Here is a 23,203-nt window from a genome sequence, read left to right on the forward strand (position 1 = left end):
AGATCAGGAAGAATTTACTGATGCTGCGACCATAAATGTTATGGGTGAGACCTTTTGTGAATTCACCTACGACGATCGCAGTGTTGATTTGTTGTCTCCATCTCTTAAAACAGAGTTTATATCTTTTACATTAGTTTGCTCACATGCCCAAAGCTCCAGTTTGATAGGATTCTATTGATGGGCTTTCTTCCACTTAAACAAATAAAAAACTCCCTCTCACCTCCTTGTAAACAATTATGATGAAGCTTCATATTATGTTATGGCATGTTACACTGAACATACAATATTGGTTATTAAAAGAATGGCTTAACATAATTTGATGTGTTTTATAATTACAACACAACAAATGTGTACATTTGCATACATGAAAGCAACATAGATAAAAATCAGTTTCATTTGTTTTCCTTAGGCCTTTAAAATGACCCATAGATTTAAAGCTTATAAGGTTAATGCAGATCTGAGTGAATTACAAGTAGAACATGTAACCTTTGTCCGAGCTACTATTATGGTTTTAATTTAAATTTTTCTTAGGTCTGTTCTCTCTTGGGGTTGTAATAAATTATTCAATTAAAACAAATCTGCACAATATTTAATATTAATATAGTAATGTTACATAAAACTGTACTTTTTCATTATAAAGTTTTAATTTATACGGTCTATATGTCTCCAGACAGTGGCTAAAGTCTGAGGACATCCAAAGAATATCATTATTCTTTCACAACAAATCCTTGGAGAAGGAGGTAAGAGGCAGTTGAACTACATGATTATAATTCTTGTGAATTACAGAACATGCTATTAATGTTTGTTCTTTTTCCCACACTTGTTGTACCTTGAACCTTCTTTTGAATCTTTCAGTACAGAGCAACAACCTTGCCTGCCTTTAAATACTACGTCACCTGCGCCTGTTTGATCTTTTTCTGCATTTTCATTGTGCAGATTCTCGTCCTTCCAAAGTACGTGTGCTTTATTTCAAACTATTGAAGGCAAAACATTGTTGTTAACATGATGTTTTAATTTCTGTTGATAACATTTAAATTTTTGAGAATATAAATGTTTGAGTCAACTGAAGTTTGTCAACTTTTTTTTTAGAACACCTGTCTTGGGAATATCCTTTGGAATGGCTTTTCTTATCCTTTCCTTAATCATCTTCATTTGTTTCATCGGGCACTTTATGGTGAGTAAATCCATTTGCTACATCACTGTTTTAACTCGTGCCCCTCTCTGTTAAAACGTGATTGATCACATGAGTGGTCCAAGTGCCCCTTTGGTCATCTTAAAGGCCCATTAAGTCCCTCTTACTCTAACACAAGTGCCTTGTGTGGTCCTGTGGTAAAAACGAATCTTGACCTTGTGCATTAAAAATCAGTCACCACACCATTCCTCCCAACCCTCTTTGACAGCCTATGTATTCAACTGCTTTGTGATGCAAAGCAGTTGAGATTGATTTATTTAAGACACAATTGCGCCCGGTTAGGCTCCATGTGCACTGGATATTTAACCACGCTTTGCAGAGTGTGCCGTGGCCCACGAGGATAGTGCCCCTGGTGTTTTAATTGATTATTGATAACAAACATTTGGACCACAGTGTGACTGTTTGTCAAATTAAACTTTTTTTTCCTGAATGTCACCAAAGGGGCTCCGTAGATTTGAGTCATGTATCTAGTTTATGTGGTTCCTTGAGTCAACATGGAGTCCTTAGACCTTACTTTATGATAAAGATGCATTTTTTTATTTTAAGATCATCTTTGTAACATTTCTATGGCTGTTTTATTCAGCATGTGAAATATTCACTGTGTATCTGAATATGTTTCCATAACAAAAATTAGATGAGGACTACATAACTTGAAAATCAATAATAGGGTCCATGGCGGATTTGAACATTAAAGGCTAAAGAGATTCATATTTAAAATCATATATATATATTATGTAACTCAGTAAGTTAATCTTTATCAGCTGAAGAAAACCAGAAGGCGTGTCCTATACATGTACATAGTTTTTCCATTGTTGGTCAACCTATAGGTATTGAGCTACTGAGCATTTCATGCAGAAACCTATTCACCTTATTGGAGGGAGGGTTGGAGAAAGCTGAAACAAGATTTTTTTGATTCACTGACTTGAATATTTTGTTGATTCTGTGAATGAATCTTGACGTCTTAGATCAACCCTGTCAGATTCTTGCTTTGTTTTTTCATCTTTTTTGTTTTTATTCATACCTTCTATTATTCAAAGAACAGGTGGAGAGGTGAAAAACATTTGCAAATACCTTTTTTTCACAACAACATTGCGTCCCACTATTTTACATTTGTCACTAGCATACACTTAGACTCAAGGATGACCTGAATAGGATTTCGTGGTCAAAGGTCACTGTGACCACACAAAGCACATTTGTTGCCTTGTGATATCTCTAGAACGCCTCGATTTGGTATAAACATTTACTTGAACTTAGTTTCTTTTGATGGTCAAAGGTCAAAGGCCAAGGTCCAGTGGCATCACAAAACATGTTAAAGATCTTGTTGTAATTTATATCAAACCTTCACATTGACTCAAATATGAACTGATTAGACTTTGGTGCCTGGAGGTGAATGTAACATATTAGGACTGACCACATCTGGCAAAATTCACTTTGACTCACTAATTAACTTTCAGTGGTAAAAGTCACAGTGGCCTTAAAAAACTGTTTTTAGCCTCTTGAGTGTGATATCTGAGTGCTTGAGGGAATAACGTCAACTTTCGATCAGTTGTCACTTGTACACAAAGATAAATAGAGTTTGCTTCAGTTGTCACAGGTCACAGTGACCTTATATGAATCTGGGGGGAAAAAACTTAACTGGTTGGCGGAGGCATACAACCGCAGTGGGGTTATTTCTGGTCTTCGCTGCTATGATTAAGTTATTGTTACAGAAAGGGTTATTTGTCGTCTGTATGTACTGATTGCACTGATCATTATGTACATGATGGACACACTTGTACTTGTCATTTGACATTGCTTTCATTGCATGTAGTTTCAAATAGATTGTAGTGTGCACCGTCAAGTTGCTCGAACCCTCTCACCGTAATTGTAGTCCTCTTGAACCCGTCGGTGAGCACTTGTGATGCAATGTACTTACTTAACCTAATGCATTTGCTATTTATTTCAATTGGCCTTTCTGAGCACAAATAATGAATTTGTTGTCGTGTACATGTCTGTTCATACACACACACACACACCCACGCACACAAACACAACTATATTTATATATAATTTATTCTGATGAGTCCAAATTAGCTTTTGTGCCTCTCTGCTTCTTCTCTTTGTGTAAAATCATGTTTACAGCCTTCAGAATCTCAGCATCCTCTTGTGTACCTGGACTCATACGTTCTTGTATTGTTGTGTTGTTGTGTGTATGTGTCCCTGCAGCACTGCAGTAAAAGTGCCTCTACTTCTTGGACGTGGCTGCTGCGATCGTCAGTCATTATTGCCAACAAGCCATGGCCCCGCATCACTCTCACCATGACAACCACGACTCTAATACTCATAATGGCAGTCTTCAACATGGTAAGCCTTTATGTGTAGATGCTGCTGTCAGGGAGCGATAACACCAATTAGGCATTCACTAGAAATGAAGTATCACAACCTTTCACAAAACACTCCATTGTTTGTTACTTCAGTGTAATCAAAAGGTAGTTGAAAACAACATGTTGCTGTAGATGGCCAGTCAAAAAAACAGATTTTACATAGATTTCTTTTCAATGTTGTATTATTCAAAGATTTGCATTAATATAAAAATATCTGTATGTCTTGGATATATAATAGGATGTAGTGCCACAGTAGTAAATATATCTTGCTCACCGTCAAGGGCTGTGGATTAATTAGGTATTTAAATGATATTATACTTTGCATTCCTTCTTCAAACACCCTGGATTTCTAACCACACAATGAACTACAGAAAATGTTTTCCCTCTCAATGTTCTGTTTTGTTAAGCTATTTGTTTTTCAAAGAATCTAAAATGAAAATTGTTTTCTGGCATAACTGTGCCAAATTTCCCTGTGATGATAACAGGAAGCTGGACGCTGTTGGGGATAGAGTTTTTTTTCTAAAGAGAGGCAGAAATAAAAAGGCTTGAATAAGGATGGGATAGTAGCTTCAGGCTTGTGGGGACATTGCACGGTGTCAGGACCCCGGTTAAGACCTTCACACGAATCGATTCCAGAGATTAAAATCGTGTTTTTTCACCTGACGTGGGTCAGACGCTCCGGGCGGATGGACGGAATTAACTTGGCATTGCTCAGCGCTGCAGCCAATCCTCATCTTATCCTGCAGGTTCACTTTAAAGGACATCATTGAATGGTTGTCACTTACTGGCCTCTTAGCTAACAAGATTCTATCTTTCTCCTGCAAGTAAAGTGTAGACCAGTTTGTCTTTTCACATGCTGATGTGCAAGGCAAGCAGACAGAGGAATTGCATGTGAATTGCATTTGCATTTCAATGGTTTGATCTTTTTTCCTGTGGTGGATTTTAAAAGAACATTTTGAAAATGAATTTTGATCACTGACCCAAAAATAAGACAAACCCTAACTTTGTGTTTTTGTGTTTTTTTTCTTCTAGTTCTTTTTGGAAGACAGTGTGTTGGCTCAAGTTCCTGTTTACAATTCATCCAATGAAACGCTGTTTTACCCTAACGGACAATTGGCCGACAAAAACAATTTCTACCTTCCTGTAAGTGAAAGTAAATGTTATCACGACAACAATTCAATATAAATCAATTTGTCTTCTATAAAGCTTGAACTAATCAAAATTGGTTTCTCTTTCGCTTGTGTAGTATTTAATTTACAGCTGCATCCTGGGCCTCATCTCCTGCTCAGTATTCCTGAGGATAAACTATGAGCTGAAGATGATAATTATGCTGACGGCTGTGGTTGTTTACAACATCATCATTCTGCAAACACACGCGTCCCTGCTGGATGAGTATAGCAGATTCCTGTACAGGACTGAGAGTCTGGACAGGTAAGTGCACAGTGACTCACAGATGTGGTTCAGCGGTGTGTGAGAGAGGCATGAGGAGTCGACATGGGTGAAGAGTGATGATGTGGCATGAGAAAAGAAAAGGAAGTGCAGTCGTGTTGTTGCTTAGTTGTTGTTGATCCTGTGGGATGTAATTTGACTTAAGTGATCAATTTCAAGTCAAAGAGTTGTGTTCCATGTTTCTCTCATTCATCATTCATCTATTCTTTGAAATGCAACAAAAAAGATCTGAAAAAGAACAAGGTTTTTTCGGGTCAAAACCTAAATCTGATCCTGTCTTTGCTATTCTTTATTTAACTGTGTTTTCTGCAAGGATAACAAAGCAACTATATAGTACTAGCATTTAAAGGCATGTGTGAGGGAATGTTTCGTCTTTATTAATAGGACAGTGATTGCGAAATGAGGACAGAAAATGTAGGAAGACATGCAGCAAAGGGCTGGGTGGGATACAAACCTTCGGCCACTGCAGGAGTACTCAAGCGTCCGAATAAGAGAAACCTGTGAAACGATGTAAAGGAAAACTGTGTGCAAAATAATATATGCACTTTTTTGTAGTGGCTCTAAAGCCCAGAATAGAAAAGAAGAAAATTCACTAAACTCATTATCAAAGAGCCGTGTCCAGAACAGTATCAGATCAGACTTGGTATTCCGACGGAGGCCAAAAAAGACTTGAACATGATTTTCCTTCACACCTGCATATAGCAGCATCTTGCAAATAGAAAATATAAACAGTTTACATGTGAATCATTAAGTCAGTTTTGGTGTAGTCCACAGAGAGTTCATGTAGCCTGCATTATTTCAACCTATCCCTAAACATAGCTACACCCATTTAGTATATCAGAAAAAGTATTGCTTAATAGAAGTATTGCCAACTCATTAAATCACTGTTGATTCTTTCTTACCATCCGAGGAAAAAAAGACAAGTAACAGAATAACACCTAAATAAACTTAAAAGTTAACAGTTGATTAATAATCATTAAAATACTCTCAGAGCAAAACTTCACAGAACTAAATGATCTTGTCTCATCTCCTCACTGTTGTTTGCTCCTCACATACTTTCCCTGTCCGCTCAATTTCACCAACACATACAATTTGTTGCAATGACAATAAATTGTGACAACATTTAGTAACACCTGATTACACTGACTAAACCAAAGAAGCAAACCATTCATGATCGGAGCAACACAACTGGTCTGACCTCCTCTCGGCAGTGAGGTCTGATCACATCACATTAACTCGGATGGGTTCCCTGCAGGTTTTGTGGAAAAGTGGCGAGCGTTTGTTTTATGTAAGGTCAGTGAAAATGTAAATGTCACGTCGGAGTCTGTACTGAGTGATGATGAGGTTAGTGTGGCGGAGAATATTGAGTCAAATGTGAGTAAGTTGCAGTCTGTCAGGTGCACGGTCTCAAGGTTCTCTACACCTTCAGTCTCAAGTGTGTGACATGTAACAATGTAACATTCTGGCTGTTTGTAGAAATGTCTCTGTGTTGTCATTTAGAATGTGTGTGTGTGTGTGTGTGGCGGGGGGGTCATATTATTGAAAATCAATACAAAAGTAAAGTGAGGAACATTCATATTCTAAGAACATTTTTCAGTTATATGGCAAATGTATTAAACCAAGTGTGTGAATTCAACATCTTGTTCAAACTGTAGGAAATAAACCAATAAAGTGAGAATAGCAAACAATCTGCAGCATCAGTTGGAGATTAAGTTGGAGTCTAGACGCCAAACACTAACCTGTTCTACTGTTGCAATAAACATTTGAACGAGCCTTGTCTGAGTGGATTAAATATATTTAATTTCACCTTTATAGACATCTAAAGATATGATACAATATATGATGAATAGAAACTTAAATTAAAATTCGTTAAATCAGATTAGTAGACACAGACACTTATCAATACATTTGTCACTCAAGATATATTAAAATGTCAAACCAAGGCTAAAATCAAGTTAGGAGACAAATACAACAATTCATCATAAGTGAAAACTAAAGCGACGAAAAGAAATCCACAGGTGAACATCTATTTGGATTAGTGAGAATGGTTAACATGTCATGTTTCGTAGACTTAGGATCTAAACAGATACGTTTTTTGTGATTTTAACAGAGTATATTCAACAACTGAGTTTTAGTTATCACAATATAATAACACTCCTCACATGCCCCAGTCGTTTCCCCTCTGGAGAGCATCCACTTCATTTTATATTCCACACTTGATTCCTGGAGCAGTCTGTGTTGCCATCAGCTCAGGGAATTAGCTGCTTAATAAGGATGAACTGCATAATGAAGTAATTAAACCCATTTTCTTTGAGGCATTTTAATGGAGATTTCCTGAACCATGGATGTGCCACAAACACCACGTGGAGACGAGCGAGGCCATATAGTGAGCAGAGCTGTAGTTGAAATGGGTCTTTGTGGCCAGTGTGGTTTTTTTATTCCGTCAGCTGATTTGACAGCAAAACTCAATGAATAGATAAACTTGCTTGGACGTGTGCACACACTTGGAAAGTGTCTGTTCTGATTCAGATACAAAGTTGGTTTACATTAGATAGTGTCCACTTCAATTCATCTTAGCATCAACTAATATATATGCTCCTAGCCTCCTAAATTATGAAATGCACTGAGACGTGTCTGTGTATGACTGAACTCACTGATAGGATCAGTAAAACAGATCAGCTGTCTTCAAAAAGAGACCTGAAGAGGCCATTTTAAAAGTGAGCGTTATTATACAGTAAAAGAATAAAGTAGACTTAACCTTCTCATTTTTCAATCTGAGCAGCCAGGAGAGATGAGTGATGACATCATCTACAGACAAATCCCGGAGCGGCGCCACAGCAGCAAATAATGAAACAAGTCCTTGGACATTATGACAGCACTTATGACAGTTTTACTGGGAAAACAAGGACATTTTCTGATTCATACAGTCGCTGCAAGCGGCTCTTGGAAATAAAAGGTCTTTCGGATTAAACATCTGAAAAAAAAAATTCAGCATCAGTGTCGTCAGCATCAGGTGACAATGCCCATCATCAGAAATGGTTCAAGGCTAACCTGTGTGGTTTCCAGAAGAGGATCACAGTTTCCTGTCTCTCTATTGATCAAGTTTATGTTCAAAGCAGCTGAAATTATTCAATATAAACTAAAAAATTGGAAAAATTAACAAGCTTTGGTTATTTCAGTATTTTAATAAAATGTATATATATTTTAGAGCTGTCAGTTTAAAGAGTTTTCACTTGAGATAAAAAAAAAACAGATTGCGCTTCCTGTCTGTCTGCTTGTTCCTATCTCTCATTGTCTCCATCCTCCCCCCCGAACCTTCTGTCTGTCTTCAGTCATACAGCCATTCGTTGGGTGACGAGAATTGATTTGACGATTGACCAGCGAAAGGGTTGAACGTGCAGGCTGTTTTCTCTCTGGTCTGCTCGGCTCTGCCCCAGATAAGAGTGAAAGTCCATTAATATGTAAAATGTGCTCGCAGAAAAGAGTCTCATCACATATTCACAACCTGAAGTATAGATGATCGGACTTCACTGCTTTTAAATAAAAAAACTTTTCCTTGTAAATTTAAACGATACAATCTGTGCATTTAAAAAACTTTTCAATAATACATTAGGGTTGGGCTTTGATTGTGTGCAGCAGCATTGTACGTGTGCACACACTTGGAAAGTGCCTGTTCTGATTCAGATACAAAGTTAGTTTACATTAGATAGTGTCCACTTCAATTCATTTTAGCATCAACTAATATATATGCTCCTATCCTCCTAAATTATGAAATGCACTGAGACTTGTCTGTATATGACTGAACTCACTGATAGGCCCAGAACAACAGATCAGCTGTCTTCAAAAAGAGACCTGAAGAGGCCATTTTTAGTCCTTGGACATTATGACAGCACTTGTGGTTTTACGGAGAAAACAAGGACGTTTTCTGATTCATACAGTCGCTGGAAGCTGCTCTTGGAAATAAAAGGTTTTTCGGATTAAACATCTGAAAATAAAAATTCAGCATCAGTGTCCTCAGTGTCCTCAGCATCAGTAGACAATGCCCATCATCAGGCATCGGTTCAGGGCTAAACTGTGTGGTTTCCAGCAGAGGATCAAAGTTTTCTGTCTCTCTATTGATCAAGTTTCGTGTTCAAAGCAGCTGAATTTATTTAATATAAACCCAAAAATTGGAAAATTAAAAGGCTTTGGTCATTTCAGTATTTACATTTTTTTTAATATATTAGAGCTGTCAGTATAAAGAGTTTTCACTAGAGATAAAAACAGATTGCGCTTCCTGTCTGTCTGCTTGTTCCCATCTCTCATTGTCTCCAATCCTCCCCCCCAGAACCTTGTGTCTGTCTTCAGTCATTCAGCCATTCGTTGTGGGACGAGAATTGATTTGACGATTGACCAGGGAAAGGGTTGAACTTGCAGGCTGTTTTCTCTCTGGTCCGCTCGGCTCTGCCCCAGATAAGAGTGAAAGTCCATTAATATGTAAAATGTGCTCGCAGAAAAGAGTCTCATCACATATTCACAACCTGAAGTATAGATGATCAGATTCCCCTGCTTTTAAATAAAAAAACTTTTCCTTGTAAATTTAAACGACACAATCTGTGCATTTAAAAAACGTTTTAATAATACATTAGGGTTGGGCTTTGAGTTTGTGCAGCATGTGCGGTATCCTAATCAGTATTTGAATATAATATGAAGCTTTTAATGGTCTCTTCCGTGCATGTTCAATATAAACACACAACAGCAGTAACTTGCTCGGCTATAACTCTGCCCCGGATACTGAAATGATGTTGGATTGATGAGAGTTAAGCGAATTTAAGGAGCTGGATCTTTACACATCATGAAGACATTTTTGTGGTGGAGCTGAAGCAGGGATTCTCAGCCGCTGGCGTGTAGCACGTCCACAAGCTCTTGTCACAGCAAAGCAGAAGCGACAGCCAAACAAGTGACAGCCTGGAATCGAATGGTCTGCTGACCAATCATGTGACACAACACAGACTATTGATTGCAATCTGGATTTTTAATTAAATGATCACATCTCTTAATTTTTCACCCCCTTTTATCCTTTTTTTCCTTTTGTCACGTTTCACTGTCTTCTCTCTCTTTTTCCGCTCACAAACCGCATTACTTCCTTTTTTTTCTGCCCTTCAAGACCAGGCGTTCTCAAAGACCTGAAGAAGATGGGCTCTATCTCCCTCTTTATCTTCTTCATCACTCTGCTCGTACTTGCCAGACAGGTAAGTCCACACTATAATAGTTTGAATGACCTTATCGTCTTGTCTTCTGCTGCACATTCTCACGTCACAGCTCAGCTTTGCTCTTAGTTCCAACATCACCTTTGTAGTCTGGTTTCTTTCAGGCTGGTTTCATTGAACACATTCAGTTTTATTACACTCTGTACTTTCATCTTGATTCATCTTTTTTCATGATTACCTCTCAGTTTGCAATGGCTATTTTCCCTGTGCTATGGCCTGTGTTATATCTTTGTATTCTTTGCTGTGGCTCACCAGGAGATTTCAATCTGAGGCCTAAATTGAAAAACTCTGACACCACTGACTGAAATGTGCATTCCCACATACAGCATCTCCGGATAATTTCAGGAGAATGACTGGAGTACAGTGCGTGTCTGAAAGCAGCTATATTCAACCCATGCATGAAACATTTGAGTTTAATGTAGTGTTTTCCACAGCAGAAGCAAATCAACTGTGGATTACACCTGGGTCAGGTTCCAGGTTGCATTTAATTGCATATTTGGTGAAAAATAGAAGCTCTCATTTATTTCGTAGATGAATTACACCTTTGCACAGCTGATAAGTCAGTACATTTTTTTGGCTAGTGTGTCGCACTGGAAGAGACTCATCATGAGACCAGTTTGTTTGGCTCTCTCTACAGCCTCTCAGGGCCAGATTTACAACAGCAAGGCCACTGCTACTCAGGAGGACGCTGATATTTACTAGCCAAGAGATGCAGGGACCAGAGACTGGTCATTCTGGAGAGCTGTGTTTTCTTTAGTCTTGCTATTTTCAGATTATGCCTCTCTGCAGGGTACTCACTGTACTTGTGCTCCGGGGGGGGGGGGGGGGGGGGGGGGGGCTAGAGTACGGCCTTGGCCAGCAACTGCATGTATTTAAAGATGAAAATAATCAACCCCATGCAGGGGGTTTTAAAAATTGACTACATAGTTACATTATATGGACAAAGGTATTGGGACAACTACACATTACACCTACAGGAGCTCTTATGGAATCTCATTCTAAATCCATAGGCATTGATATGGTATAACAGCTTATACTCTTCTGGGAAGGCTTTCTACAAGATGTGTGTGTGGGGGAATTTTTGCCCATTCATCCAGAAGAGCATTTGTGAGGTCAGACACTGATGCTGGATGAGAGGGGCGTGGCTCGCAATATCCGTTCTAGTTCATCTCAAAGGTGCTTGATGGGGTTGAGGTCGGGGCTCTGTGTGGGCCAGTCAAGTTCTTCCACACCAGTCTCAGCCAACCAGGCCTTTATGGACCCCACTTTGTGCACTGGATCAGAGTCATGCTGGAACAGAAAAGGGTCTCAACCAAACTGTTCCCATGAAGTTGGATGCATAGAATTGTCCGAAATATCTTGGTAAGCTGAAGCATTAAGATTTCCCTTCACTGGAACTAAGGGGCCTAGTCCAACCAATGGCAATGGGACTGAATCAAACACCTGAATTCAATGATCGTGTGTCCCAATACTTTTGTCCATATACTGTATATATTGAATGATAACATATAGTCAATAATGCAGATGTAGGCCATGCCATACAGGCAGTGTATGATTTCATTTGTGTGATTTACATTAGACCTGAACACAGGATGGTGACACAGCACTTTGTGCAGAGTCACATAACTGTTTTATATCACAGCTCATCATTAAATGGGCTGCAGTTGAACCCCTGGACTTTGCTGTGTTCTGCATCAAACCCCGACAGTGTCATGTTTCTCTTTCTCACTGCGAGGACTGAACCGCTTCCACAAAAAGTATGAGCGGACAAACAGGTGTTAGCTGCAGATAAATAATCATAGCTGTAAATTTTGCATGTGGTGACATCACAGGGAGACAGAGCATATGCACTCTATGCATTATTTAGTGTGATATAAAAAGGGTTCTTTCCCACTGCTGTTTACTTGCTATAAATTCCCTTCGGGAGCTTCTGTTTCTGTGAATGCTTGCAACCTGCTGCCTCACAAAACCAGGAAAATGTGATTACAAGCTTCCTGCAACAAATGCTGCTGGATGTTGATTAAAGAGCCTCAAATCTGGACAGGAATAATAAACAGATTGAGCTTGAAGGACTCCTAAACGTATTTGCCGGAGACAAATTACTGACATGCCCGACTCAATGAAAAGATACTAGGTGCAACTGTCTGTGCCGTGAAAATAATTCAATGCCATTTTTCAATTTCTGTTTAGTCTCACATGCTGCTCTGATGTGTTTACACACTTTGTCTCTGTCCCACTATGTAAGAAGTCATTATATTTCTAATATCAAATCCTATCCCCTTCTCTGATCCCTTAACTCAGAGGATCTTGTAAACATGCATCTTCATTTTCAAATCAGTCCATGTGCAGCTCAGGAACAAGCTTAAATTGTATTTATCTTAGAGTAGCGTGACAGCTTCACACAAAATCGAAGAAAATGAAATGTCACATTGCTCATCAAACCCATAATAATTTCAAGACATGGAGTCTCAACTCTCCTGCAATCATTTTTTTCTTTTTACTGTGTAGAGTAAAGGGGATCATTGTTTAATAGCTTTATTATATGTGATTTAACGCTTACAACACTTCCCCCCATAAAGAATGAATGCTGCCCATCCCTGTCAATGCTTCATTTTCTTTCCTCTCTCTGTCTTTACGTTTCTATACTTGTGGCTGTTTTCTATTTTTCTCTGTGACTTGCTTGAAGCAAGCTGTACAGCTGTGCCTTCAGTCTCTTCACCTCTGTGTCCTCTTGTAACAGAATGAATATTACTGTAGGTTAGACTTTCTGTGGAAGAACAAGTTCAAGAAAGAGTGCGAGGAGATTGAAACCATGGAGAACCTCAACCGGGTTTTGCTGGAAAACGTGCTGCCGGCACACGTGGCCGAGCACTTCCTGGCACGCAACTGGAAGAATGAGGTAGTTATGTATTTAATTTTCGGTATATGTATTGTGAATTTACAGAGGTCTCTTGGTACCAGTGGCAATATGCCAAGATCCATTAGCTTTGACGAGGCTCTGCAAAGCAGCTTATCTCAAACATAATCTATATTCCGAGTCAATACAATAGATCCGGAACAGTGTTTGTACATAATTTATGTCTGTGCTGCAGATCATGTTGATTTTTAATGCACTACATCAGGTATAGTCAATACATGCAGTGTGTGTGTGTGTGTAGGTCAAACATTTTAACTAGAATATCACTCAGAGTGCATACCACCACCACAGATTGTTTTTTCTAATCAAGGTCCATGAATTATTCCAGAGAAATCAGTGAAATGTCCAAAAACACGTTCTGGAACTGCCCCTGATTGTGCATCAAAATGTTTATTTTTCTTTACTGACCCATACCACATGCTTCTGCTAAGTTTAATTGTATTTTTGCAAAAACAGATGAAAACATAACCTCCTTGGTGGAGGTTATAAATAATGTAAGCGTTAAGAATCCAAAGTAAGAATAAAACATGAGTTGAAATGCACAAAGTTGTTTCTGCTGATTTAGAAGTACTGTAAATTAATTCAATGGCTATTTGAGAGCATGTATTGCTGAACCACATGTATTAATTTCAGGGTTAAAATTTCAGTCTCTTTATAATGGCGCAATGTCATGTGATGTAGTATCAGTGTGATTAATTCCCTATAATCTTGACGAAGCATAGGGAGACAGTGTGGGCGAATTTGCTGGCTCGGCTGTGAGACCGTCTCATTCATCATTCTGAGTCTTGTTACATACCCTGAGTGTTTCTCTCAGTGTGAACTGCGAAAAGTAAAGTTTCACTTCTCAGTTTAAAAGGCCTAGAGGTCAAGTTGGTTTAAAAAGCTTCTGCTGCCGCATTTCAGGAAAGGACTCTATCCCGTTGCTTGAACAGGATCTGGTTTATCGCTTGTGTGTTTTCTGTATTGAAACCTAAATACAAAGAAAACTCAAACAATCCAAATCTAACGTCAGAATCGTGCCGTCTGTATTTCATCCGTGTTGAAACACGAGGCTTTATCGGTTTCAGTTTAATAACATTTAATGACCTTTTATTACATTTCTTGTTTGGCCACTGTCAAGTCCCAACTCTGTATTTACCCTCATGCGTTCTGTCCCACAGGATCTGTACCACCAGTCCTACGACCTGGTGTGTGTCATGTTCGCCTCCATCCCAGACTTTAAAGAGTTCTACACAGAGTCTGACGCCAACAAAGAAGGATTAGAGTGCCTCCGGCTCCTCAATGAAATCATTGCTGATTTTGACGAGGTAAATATCTACAATTACCACTGGATGTCTACTCCAGTGGGATTCAATGCTTGTATAACGTGTATTGTACATGTCATGTGGAAGATATATATTTTAAAAGTATCCGAATATTTTGAGACAAATTCATACATTTGTTCTTACAGATGTTCCTGTAGCTTTTGAAAACGACAGCATGAGTTTTCATTTCAGCCATAAATGCTCTCATTTGTTTTAGCTGTTTTGTGTATTGTGTGTGTGTGTGTTTGTGTGTGTAGCTGCTGTCCAAACCTAAATTCAGCGGTGTGGAAAAGATCAAGACCATCGGCAGCACTTACATGGCTGCTACTGGCCTCAATGCATCACCTGGGCCTGAGTACACGTCACAGGTACACTCACACACACACACACACGTTTGTGTATACACATCAGCTCTTATTGTTCAGTTCTCATTTCTTGTTTCACTGCGACAAATGAAAACGTGTATTAGAAATGAATGTGTCTCTCATAGGAGCACGACAGGCAGTACATGCACATTGGGACCATGCTGGAGTTTGCGTTTGCGTTGGTGGGGAAACTGGACGTGATCAACAGACACTCCTTCAACGACTTCAGACTCAGAGTTGGTGAGTTTTATATGAAACGTTAGAAGGGATGTGACAACCTAACGTTTTACCCCCAGGATTCACCTCATTCTGTCAAATCTTCATTTTACTTTCTGAAAGTAACCGCACTATGAATTCACAGTCATCCACACACTCCCTTGATTATCATGAAAAATAGTGGACGAATGCTGTATGGGTCAGGGATACATTAGATAAGTGTGATATCGTGTTTTCCAAAATTTTGTTTGATTTCTCAGAGAATAATTCAAGAACCTTGATAATAGAAAAATCTGACATATTTAGGGGAATGATTTATTAATGTGTGAAATGTAGTGCAGATCCAATAAAAATCCGGATTTAGTTCATTTAAATGTGATTTTAAAAGGTGGGAGTTGGTCCTTGGTGGAGTTTTGTGCTGTACTGAGGGTATTTCTAGTTTAACCTGTAGGTTTATCAATGTAATTGATCACAAAGTGATGATGGACTGTTTTTCTCTTCTGTCAGACATCAAAATGCAGCAGATAAATATGATGAAATGTCAGAGCTGCAGCAAGGGATCATGATATTGTTCTGTTGAAAATCACGCAGCCTAAGTCTGACTTAATAGCACAGAGTTCACTGTATAGAGTCAATCTAGATTATAGTAAGTGTGGTCTTTGTATGCATACAATCATTTTCTTTTTCTTTTAATAGAACAGCAATATGTTGTGGGAGTTATTTCCTTATCTCGACAGACACGGAGAGGTGTCTAGATAATAGGAAAATAAAACTCTCATAAAATGTCAGCTGTAGGTATAGTCATGGCAACATAACAGCAGAGAAAGGGACTGACTGAAGCGTGGAGGCAGAGGTGAAGTGGAGAACAGCTCCCAGCTCCATGTGTGCAACAAGAGTAGTTACCGTCAAACCTGTCTGCAGGGGTCACAGAGAGGGACGGTCCATTAACTCAGCAGTGAGCGTGTGTGTGGAGATACATCCCCGCTGATTCCAGACGGACCTAACAGAGGAATACAAGTCCCCACCTACTGGGACAGGACAAAACCAGTGACTGTGTGCGTGTGTGCGTGTGTGTGTGTGTTGCCTGTGCACTTATACAGGCTGCAATTTCCAGATTGCTTCAAATTGACTCAGAAGCCTGAGTGAAAAGGCCTGGTGTCATCTCAGTGCTGTGAGGAGTTCCGGTCTCCTGAACGTGTAGGGGAATAAAGTTCAGCCGCATTTAGCCTCCACTTCATCTCATCTTCTGATGAAATCTTGTGAAAAGCTTTGTTTGCTCTGAAAGCAGCGAGTCCCTGGCCGAAGGCCTTTTGGAGCTGCACTCAATAATTAAACAGATATATCAAAAATGGATTTGATTCCTCCAACAGCAATGTTCACATATGACATCAGAAATGGAAACAGAATCACCAATTTTATTATGATCTGTCATTTAAAAATGTTTGTGTGTGTGCAGTTGCAAGGTCACGGTTCATAAATCCTAAGTATGTAAAAATAATAGTAAAGTAAAATTACTTTACACATAAAATCAAGGTTGACAAAGTGTAGTAACTGAGTCAGTGTCTCAGGGGCTGGAAGGACATGATCTACCTGGCCCACAAAGACTGATCCTTTGTGTCTCAGAGGCTTTTATGTGACCGCCATCTCCAGCTCATCCTGCCCATGTTGTTGTTGAATAGCATCAGAGCTGAAGTTGGACATAACGTGAAAGGTTTAAGACCCATTGTTACTTTTTAACGTTTAGCGTTAGCCGTTCAATTGAATTGAAGCTTGAAACCTAACCATTGGACGTCTTGTTGCTTGTCGGTGCCATTTCCGCTCTGACAGTTTGTCAACAAGGCAATGAAAGGACACATTTAAATGGCCACTTATTTTCTCACTATTGACCTTATTCATTATTTAGATCATGTTTGCATGAGTTGCTAATATTAAATTCAATTAAGTTCAATTCCCACTCTTCCCCATCTGCATGCCTAAGTGTCCTTGGCAAGATACTGAACCCCTCAATGGCCCCTCATAAAATGTTGAGTGTACTAAAAATGTAAGTCGCTTTGGACAAAAAGCGTCAGCTAAATGACATGTAATGTAATGTAATGAAATATAATATTCCATCATATCCCTGTTTAAATGTTACAGAGCAGATTGTGATTAAGACTCATCTCAACATTATGTCTCAGGAACCCAGGGTTTGTGGTGTCAAGTGGTTTGTAACGTCTATGTCACAAAATGCTGTGAAAACTCTAAAGGAATTTTACAATGTGACTGAGGTTGGATACTCCACATGTCTTCATGTGATTATTGATTATGTTTACTATTGTCTATCAGGTTATTATCAGTTTCGTGTCTAATTTGCCACACGCAGACACACAGGAAGCTGATTGTTTTGTGTATTTCTCAGGAATTAACCACGGCCCGGTGATCGCTGGAGTCATTGGAGCCCAGAAGCCTCAGTATGATATTTGGGGGAACACAGTGAATGTAGCAAGCAGAATGGACAGCACGGGGGTGCTGGGGAAAATACAGGTAATTACCACCGTATCCCATGATCCCACTTTACAGGTACAGCTCAGTGTAGCCAGAGCCTGATGTCTTCTTCCTCTGTTGCACTGGGTGTGTATGTGTGTGTCTAGTACTTTAATATTAATAAAATCCAGCTGCTGTAAATCCTCACACGCTCACAGAGGGTTAAACAAACCTCAGGTGAAACTTGTTCTCAAAATGACTGTCGGAGCAACATTTGCTGAAAATTACAGTTTCCAGCTGTTTTCAGGAATATTTTACAGCAGGTGCCTCAAAGCAGGAAAATAAGGTGAAACAAACCAAAGCTCTGTGTCCTGTAAAATTATAAACATTTTCATTTTAGGTTCAGTTCATGAAATGTGTCAACAAATGTAGGATCCCTCAAGCCACGACACTTCTCTGTGAACAAGGAACCAGTTTGATGCCCGAACATCACACTGTGTTAAATGTGTTTCTGCCAAAGCAGCACAACGGCTCCATTTTTCAAATGTAGACATTTAATAAAATATCGGCACAGATGTTCAAACGATAAAACACTTCTTCTTTTCACGCTGTTAACGGCGGTAAGGACATTCAAACCAACTCGGCGTCATGTGGCGTCTTCGATTGACAAACTGCTGATAAGAACGTGTTTTCACCTGCCTGTCATTCAGGCCGTGGAACGTTGTATTACACTTGACTGCCTGCACACATTTGACAGAGACATCTGCTGAGTGGTGCAACAGCACTGTAAAGCTGTCGCACACACACTCCAAGGTTGATGTTCCCAGATAAACAGAGGCAACAATGAGAAATTAGTCATTTTACCCACAATCCTTTACTGTAGAACCCACAGGACATTTTATTGTGGCGTTTTGTATTTATCTGCTCTTTATCTCTTCATGATAAGATTTAAAAAATACAGGTTCAGTACATGTGATTGCAGGTTGCAACCTGGTTAAAAATCCAGATTGTGTGTGATAAAATACAACACAGAGGCTGGTGCTGAGGAAGCATCATGCCAACAGTACAAGTTACTTGGCTAATGCTCGACAGATTTTTCCTCAGCTCGTGGAAATGTGTTGCTGTGGAGCACTGAGTGTTTTCGCCCGCAGGTCAAGTTAATCCAGTCGTGTAAAATAAGCGAAATGGACATAACCCGTCTGCTTCTCCCTGCAGGTTACTGAAGAGACGAGTCGAATCCTCCTGACCCTCGGCTACATGTGCTCGTGCAGAGGCATCATCAACGTCAAGGGCAAAGGGGAGCTCAAGACCTACTTCGTGCACACAGAGATGACCCGCTCACTGTCGCAGGGGAATGTAACGGCATGAGATGGTTAAAGGATATGTGGATTTTACACTGACGCAGAGCACAGGAGTTCAGGTTTGATCTTCTCGATGCTGCTTTGACAGAAACGACACTTGTGAGGTGCAGAGGAATCCGATGGATGCTACAAGGAGGGAAAAAAACAGATTTTAAACGTTGTTTTACGAGTTAGCAATGGCACAGCTGTAGTATACATTTGTCACTTATGTAACTGTAAGTGTAGCACGTGCAGCAGGTCGGCATCAACCCACTGGAAGTATTGTGTCAATTGAATGTGGATCCAAACAAAGACCAGTCGGGAGTCTGAAGGTTTTTTTTTCAGCCTGGTGCATCAAAAACAATCCAACTTCTGGTCATTTTACAGGACGTGGTACATAATGATGTAAACTCTGACAGAGGGAAACAAAGTGCACGGCAACAATGTTCACATTCAGGCCTCTCTAAGACGTCCGCGTTCCCCCAAAGTAACCGAAACTTTACCAGGAGATACATGAGAGATCTCATCCTAAAATCACAGCAAAGGAGAAACAATAGAAGGGAAAAGTGCACCGTCGTCCAAGAGAAAAACCAACAGCAATCAATGAAACACTGTGTGTACATAACTCCATCAACCTTTTCAGAAGCACGAAGTCTTGGATGTATTTTACAGGTGGTAAAGGACCATATAAAAACACACTGAAAAAAAAGGATCTATGAATATATTGTGATATTCATGTAGGGCAACTGAAAATAGAAGACGTCTTAATGGCGGAGGTCAGAATCATCAGCGGCTTCTGAAAACACAGCATCCGCAGTTTGTTGCTGTTCAGACGAGTGGATCAGATCGGAGGGTTTAAGATGCAGGTTGGAGTAAAGACACAGTAACAGATGGATGAAGATTTCAGTGTCTTTCATTTGGTTTAACCCGAGCTGGGTCCGTACACAGGGTAACTCTAACGTGTGTGAGCGGAGGTTTTTTGTAAGAAAAGGAAATATTACAAAAAAAGTGTTTTGGTGTTTTGATGATGCCGTTGTTTTTGTTTTTTGTAAAAACCTCATTAAAGTTTCTATGTATTTCAGCTCTATGGAGTGTTGTCATTTCACACCACATTAACATGACAGGACTGATTGAGGATGATGGAAATGTCCCCACGTGTTGGGTTAATAATAAACGTGTGAGGCTGCGATCCAGACGGCCTGTTTCTGTCATCTTCCTCATCTAAAAATAAATCATGAAGGTTATACAAATCACAACTCTACTGCAAAACTGAAATTAAAGACACCAGCTTAAGGAAGGTTCCTAGTTTAATTTTTACTTTTTATGTTTCAGTATTTATTTCTTCTCAAGTGTGAGGTCTTTCAGTTTGAGAGCAGGATTTCTTTCATGATCAGTTTTCTCGTGCTTGGATTTACGCTGCTTGTGCTCAAACATCTGCAACTAGTCTGTCAAATGTCCCCCAAACAATAGACGGCCATGTTGTAGTATTGACAAATGAAATGATCCCGCTCCTGTTGTGTTTCCTTTTGCTGTACCTATAAAATGCAGGTTGAAAAAGAAACAGGTCTGTTTTGCTGTCTTAGTTGCTAGCAACATAATGTTGGTACATTAACAACAAACTGTTGGTTTCCTGCTCCGTGAAGCTCTCGCTGTTTTTTATTCAAGCAAACCGACGGGAAGCCGGTGTAATAACAAACTGTGGAGTGAATGAACCTAGTTAAAGTAACTGTTGAGGAATTTTTGACCATCCTCACACATTACTGTATATGCCACAATATATTATGTATATCACATTATATCCGTACACCATTGAGAGAGTGGGGCCTAGTTCCACAGATACTCCCTTCTCTCTCTTTGCAGAACCAAAGGTCAGGTTATAGATGAAGGCCTAACCAACAGTACATTGTAGTGTCTATGCTCAGGGACTTTTATATCTTCAACTCTCACCAACTTTAACTCTTTTGCGTATTTCAACAGTGGCAAGACGTAAGGACACAATGTGATTTAGGAATGCATACTTTAGGCTTAACTATCCAATAGGGTGCGAACACGTACATGTAACATAGAGAGTGACAGCAATTCTAGCCATTCATGGATGTGCTGTTGGAATGGGTGACGCAAGTAGAGGGAGATATACTGGGATGCTGTGGTAGACATCTTCAGACTTGGGGAATGACAATTGCTCACGTTACTCTTTCAAATCTGAGCGTAGACATTTCATGCAAACAGAAGCAGCATGAGGAGAAAAGCTTGAAGCAGGAAATCTGTCCAAGCAACTCACTTTCTTGAGTGAAAACATTACAAAATCTTAATATGAAATCAATAAGTCCTGCTCTCGCACTGAAATAACTACAAACTACAAAGAAATAGGAACATCCCTCCACAGACTTTAAATTGTCACACTCCAGCTGTTTGTGTCTTTGACCTCAAGCAAAACAAACGATACTGACACGTGTTTGAAGTTGCTCATTTGAGTTGGGACATTTTATTGAAAAAAACAAGGTGCTGATACAAAAAACTTGAACTAAACTTAACTGACATTTGTTGCAGAGGAACATGTTATTCAGTCACTTTATAAACCAGGTTAAACATGATTTAACAAAATAAGAAAATAAATAATGGCGAACTAGAGGGTCAGTGTATTTATTTGATGTCACAGAGCAGTGCCACGCCCCGGAGGACCCAGTGGTCAGGGGAGACTGGAGTCTTTAGATCCACAGCTGCAATGTAGTTTCTGTCAGTTCTGACTGGCTTCTTGTAGATCGGACACACGTACAGGGTGGGGTCCTTCACAGCTGCAACACAGGAGAATACAAATAGCAAGCTTTGTTAAAAAGTGACCAGCAGCTGCCAAAACCATCTGTCATCATCTCATCACTTCTTTTATCCATCAGGGTCCACGGCACCCAGACCTTTCCACTTCCACTCAGTGTTGATACTTTAACTCTTACCACCATAGAAGTCAATCATGTGATCTTGTTTTATTTTCGACTTATTTAAGATGTATAGGTATTGATTTAAAGGTTGTGTTAAAATGAATTACTCCTACGGGATATATTTTACCTTAGCTTATTTACAGTAGCGTCACACATTATTCAAACCCCTCACTTTGTTTTGTTGTACATCGACTAATTCCAGAAATCTGTCTGTCTGTATATGGAACGCATATCTCGGGAACAGTTCATCTTATCGGCTTCACGCGTGGCATGTGTTTCGTTAAGGGCCCGGGGAAGAGCAGTGTCCGATTTGGTGCCATTTGTACAAGTGGTACGTTCAAAATTAATACGCTTTGAATAAACAGGCGACCAGAGCTCTGCAGCGGCGGCTGCGACTCATCGGTGTTGCATGACAAAAGGAACAACATTTTATTCTCTAGTTCAGGCTGAACCCATCGTGGTGTGGAGCAGCAGAGTTGATGCTAACACTCAACCAATGGCCAGTCAGTCTCAGCTGTCAATCATGATGTGTTTTTATACCAAACATTTTACAAAATTATAAAAAGCAGACTTACCCGAAAAACTAGCACTTAAACAATCAGTGGGATAAGAACTACATAAGATGTAGAAAAATCTAGTTCAGTCCCATCCGTTAACAAGGAGGAGGTGGGATAGATAACTTTTACTGCAGACAGCATTTGAAATGTTTCGGGTGCTATCATTACATCTATCGTTATAAAGAGTGTATATAACACCTGTAAAAATAATTTCTGGATCATTGAGTGCTTCTCTCAGCACCACCTGATTGTTCTCATCAGATTGCTGGAGTATTAGTTGTCAGCCTGTCACTCACAACACGCTGGAGTGTTTCTCAAAATCCCGTCTCCCCCCTCAGTCAGCACAAACACCAACAATCCGACAGCAGCCCTTGGTGTTTACATCTTCAGGAGATGATATGCGCAGGGATGAAAATAATCTCTCTGAGAGAAGTCTCAATTACGTGGAGGGGTTTTCAAGATTCTCACTCATAACTACGTCGCTCACACTCGGATGCTCTTGCAGCCGCTGACACTCACACACACAGCAGGCAGCTTTCCTGGGGGAAACACTGGGAGGTGACACAACGTGAGCGGCTTTACACGTATCATTAATTCATTTCCCAGGCAGCTTTGCTTGTAGGTGGCCACGGGGCCCCCGCGCCGACTCTCTGCCGCCTGCCTGAAGATATTCCACTCTTTTCCAAACACAGTGCCACACACTGCTGGTAATCTATTCCCAGAATAAATAAATGGCTCTCAGTCCGCTTGACATTTAAATGTTGCATCCATCCATCCTGAGTGACTGCGTGGGATGCAAACGTTAAGGAGGAGAGGGGAGAGAAACCAAAGATCGGATATCACCAAGCTTTA

At 39.8% G+C, this 23,203-nt stretch overlaps 2 protein-coding genes across 3 annotated transcripts in view; one reads left to right on the top strand and one right to left on the bottom strand.

Annotated features, from left to right (window-relative positions):
- The window catches only part of adcy2a (adenylate cyclase 2a), a 65,348-nt gene extending 46,462 nt beyond the window's left edge, over positions 1 to 18,886 (top strand). Inside the window, exons 13-25 of the mRNA XM_061081344.1 lie at positions 671 to 740; positions 856 to 953; positions 1,090 to 1,174; positions 3,398 to 3,535; positions 4,588 to 4,698; positions 4,802 to 4,986; positions 10,151 to 10,235; positions 12,994 to 13,152; positions 14,331 to 14,477; positions 14,732 to 14,842; positions 14,965 to 15,079; positions 17,454 to 17,578; positions 18,734 to 18,886. Coding sequence (XP_060937327.1) covers positions 671 to 740; positions 856 to 953; positions 1,090 to 1,174; positions 3,398 to 3,535; positions 4,588 to 4,698; positions 4,802 to 4,986; positions 10,151 to 10,235; positions 12,994 to 13,152; positions 14,331 to 14,477; positions 14,732 to 14,842; positions 14,965 to 15,079; positions 17,454 to 17,578; positions 18,734 to 18,886 — 1,582 coding nt within the window. The remainder of the gene's footprint in view (positions 1 to 670; positions 741 to 855; positions 954 to 1,089; positions 1,175 to 3,397; positions 3,536 to 4,587; positions 4,699 to 4,801; positions 4,987 to 10,150; positions 10,236 to 12,993; positions 13,153 to 14,330; positions 14,478 to 14,731; positions 14,843 to 14,964; positions 15,080 to 17,453; positions 17,579 to 18,733) is intronic.
- A 2,615-nt stretch (positions 18,887 to 21,501) lies between these two features.
- Positions 21,502 to 23,203, bottom strand: part of dnah5 (dynein, axonemal, heavy chain 5) — an 82,669-nt gene continuing 80,967 nt past the window's right edge. For both annotated transcript variants that reach the window (XM_061081387.1, XM_061081386.1), the window contains exon 88: positions 21,502 to 21,653. In XM_061081387.1, coding sequence (XP_060937370.1) covers positions 21,502 to 21,653 — 152 coding nt within the window. The remainder of the gene's footprint in view (positions 21,654 to 23,203) is intronic.

The sequence above is a fragment of the Limanda limanda genome, chromosome 11 (assembly GCF_963576545.1).
Source record: "Limanda limanda chromosome 11, fLimLim1.1, whole genome shotgun sequence".
NCBI classification, from domain to species: domain Eukaryota; kingdom Metazoa; phylum Chordata; class Actinopteri; order Pleuronectiformes; family Pleuronectidae; genus Limanda; species Limanda limanda.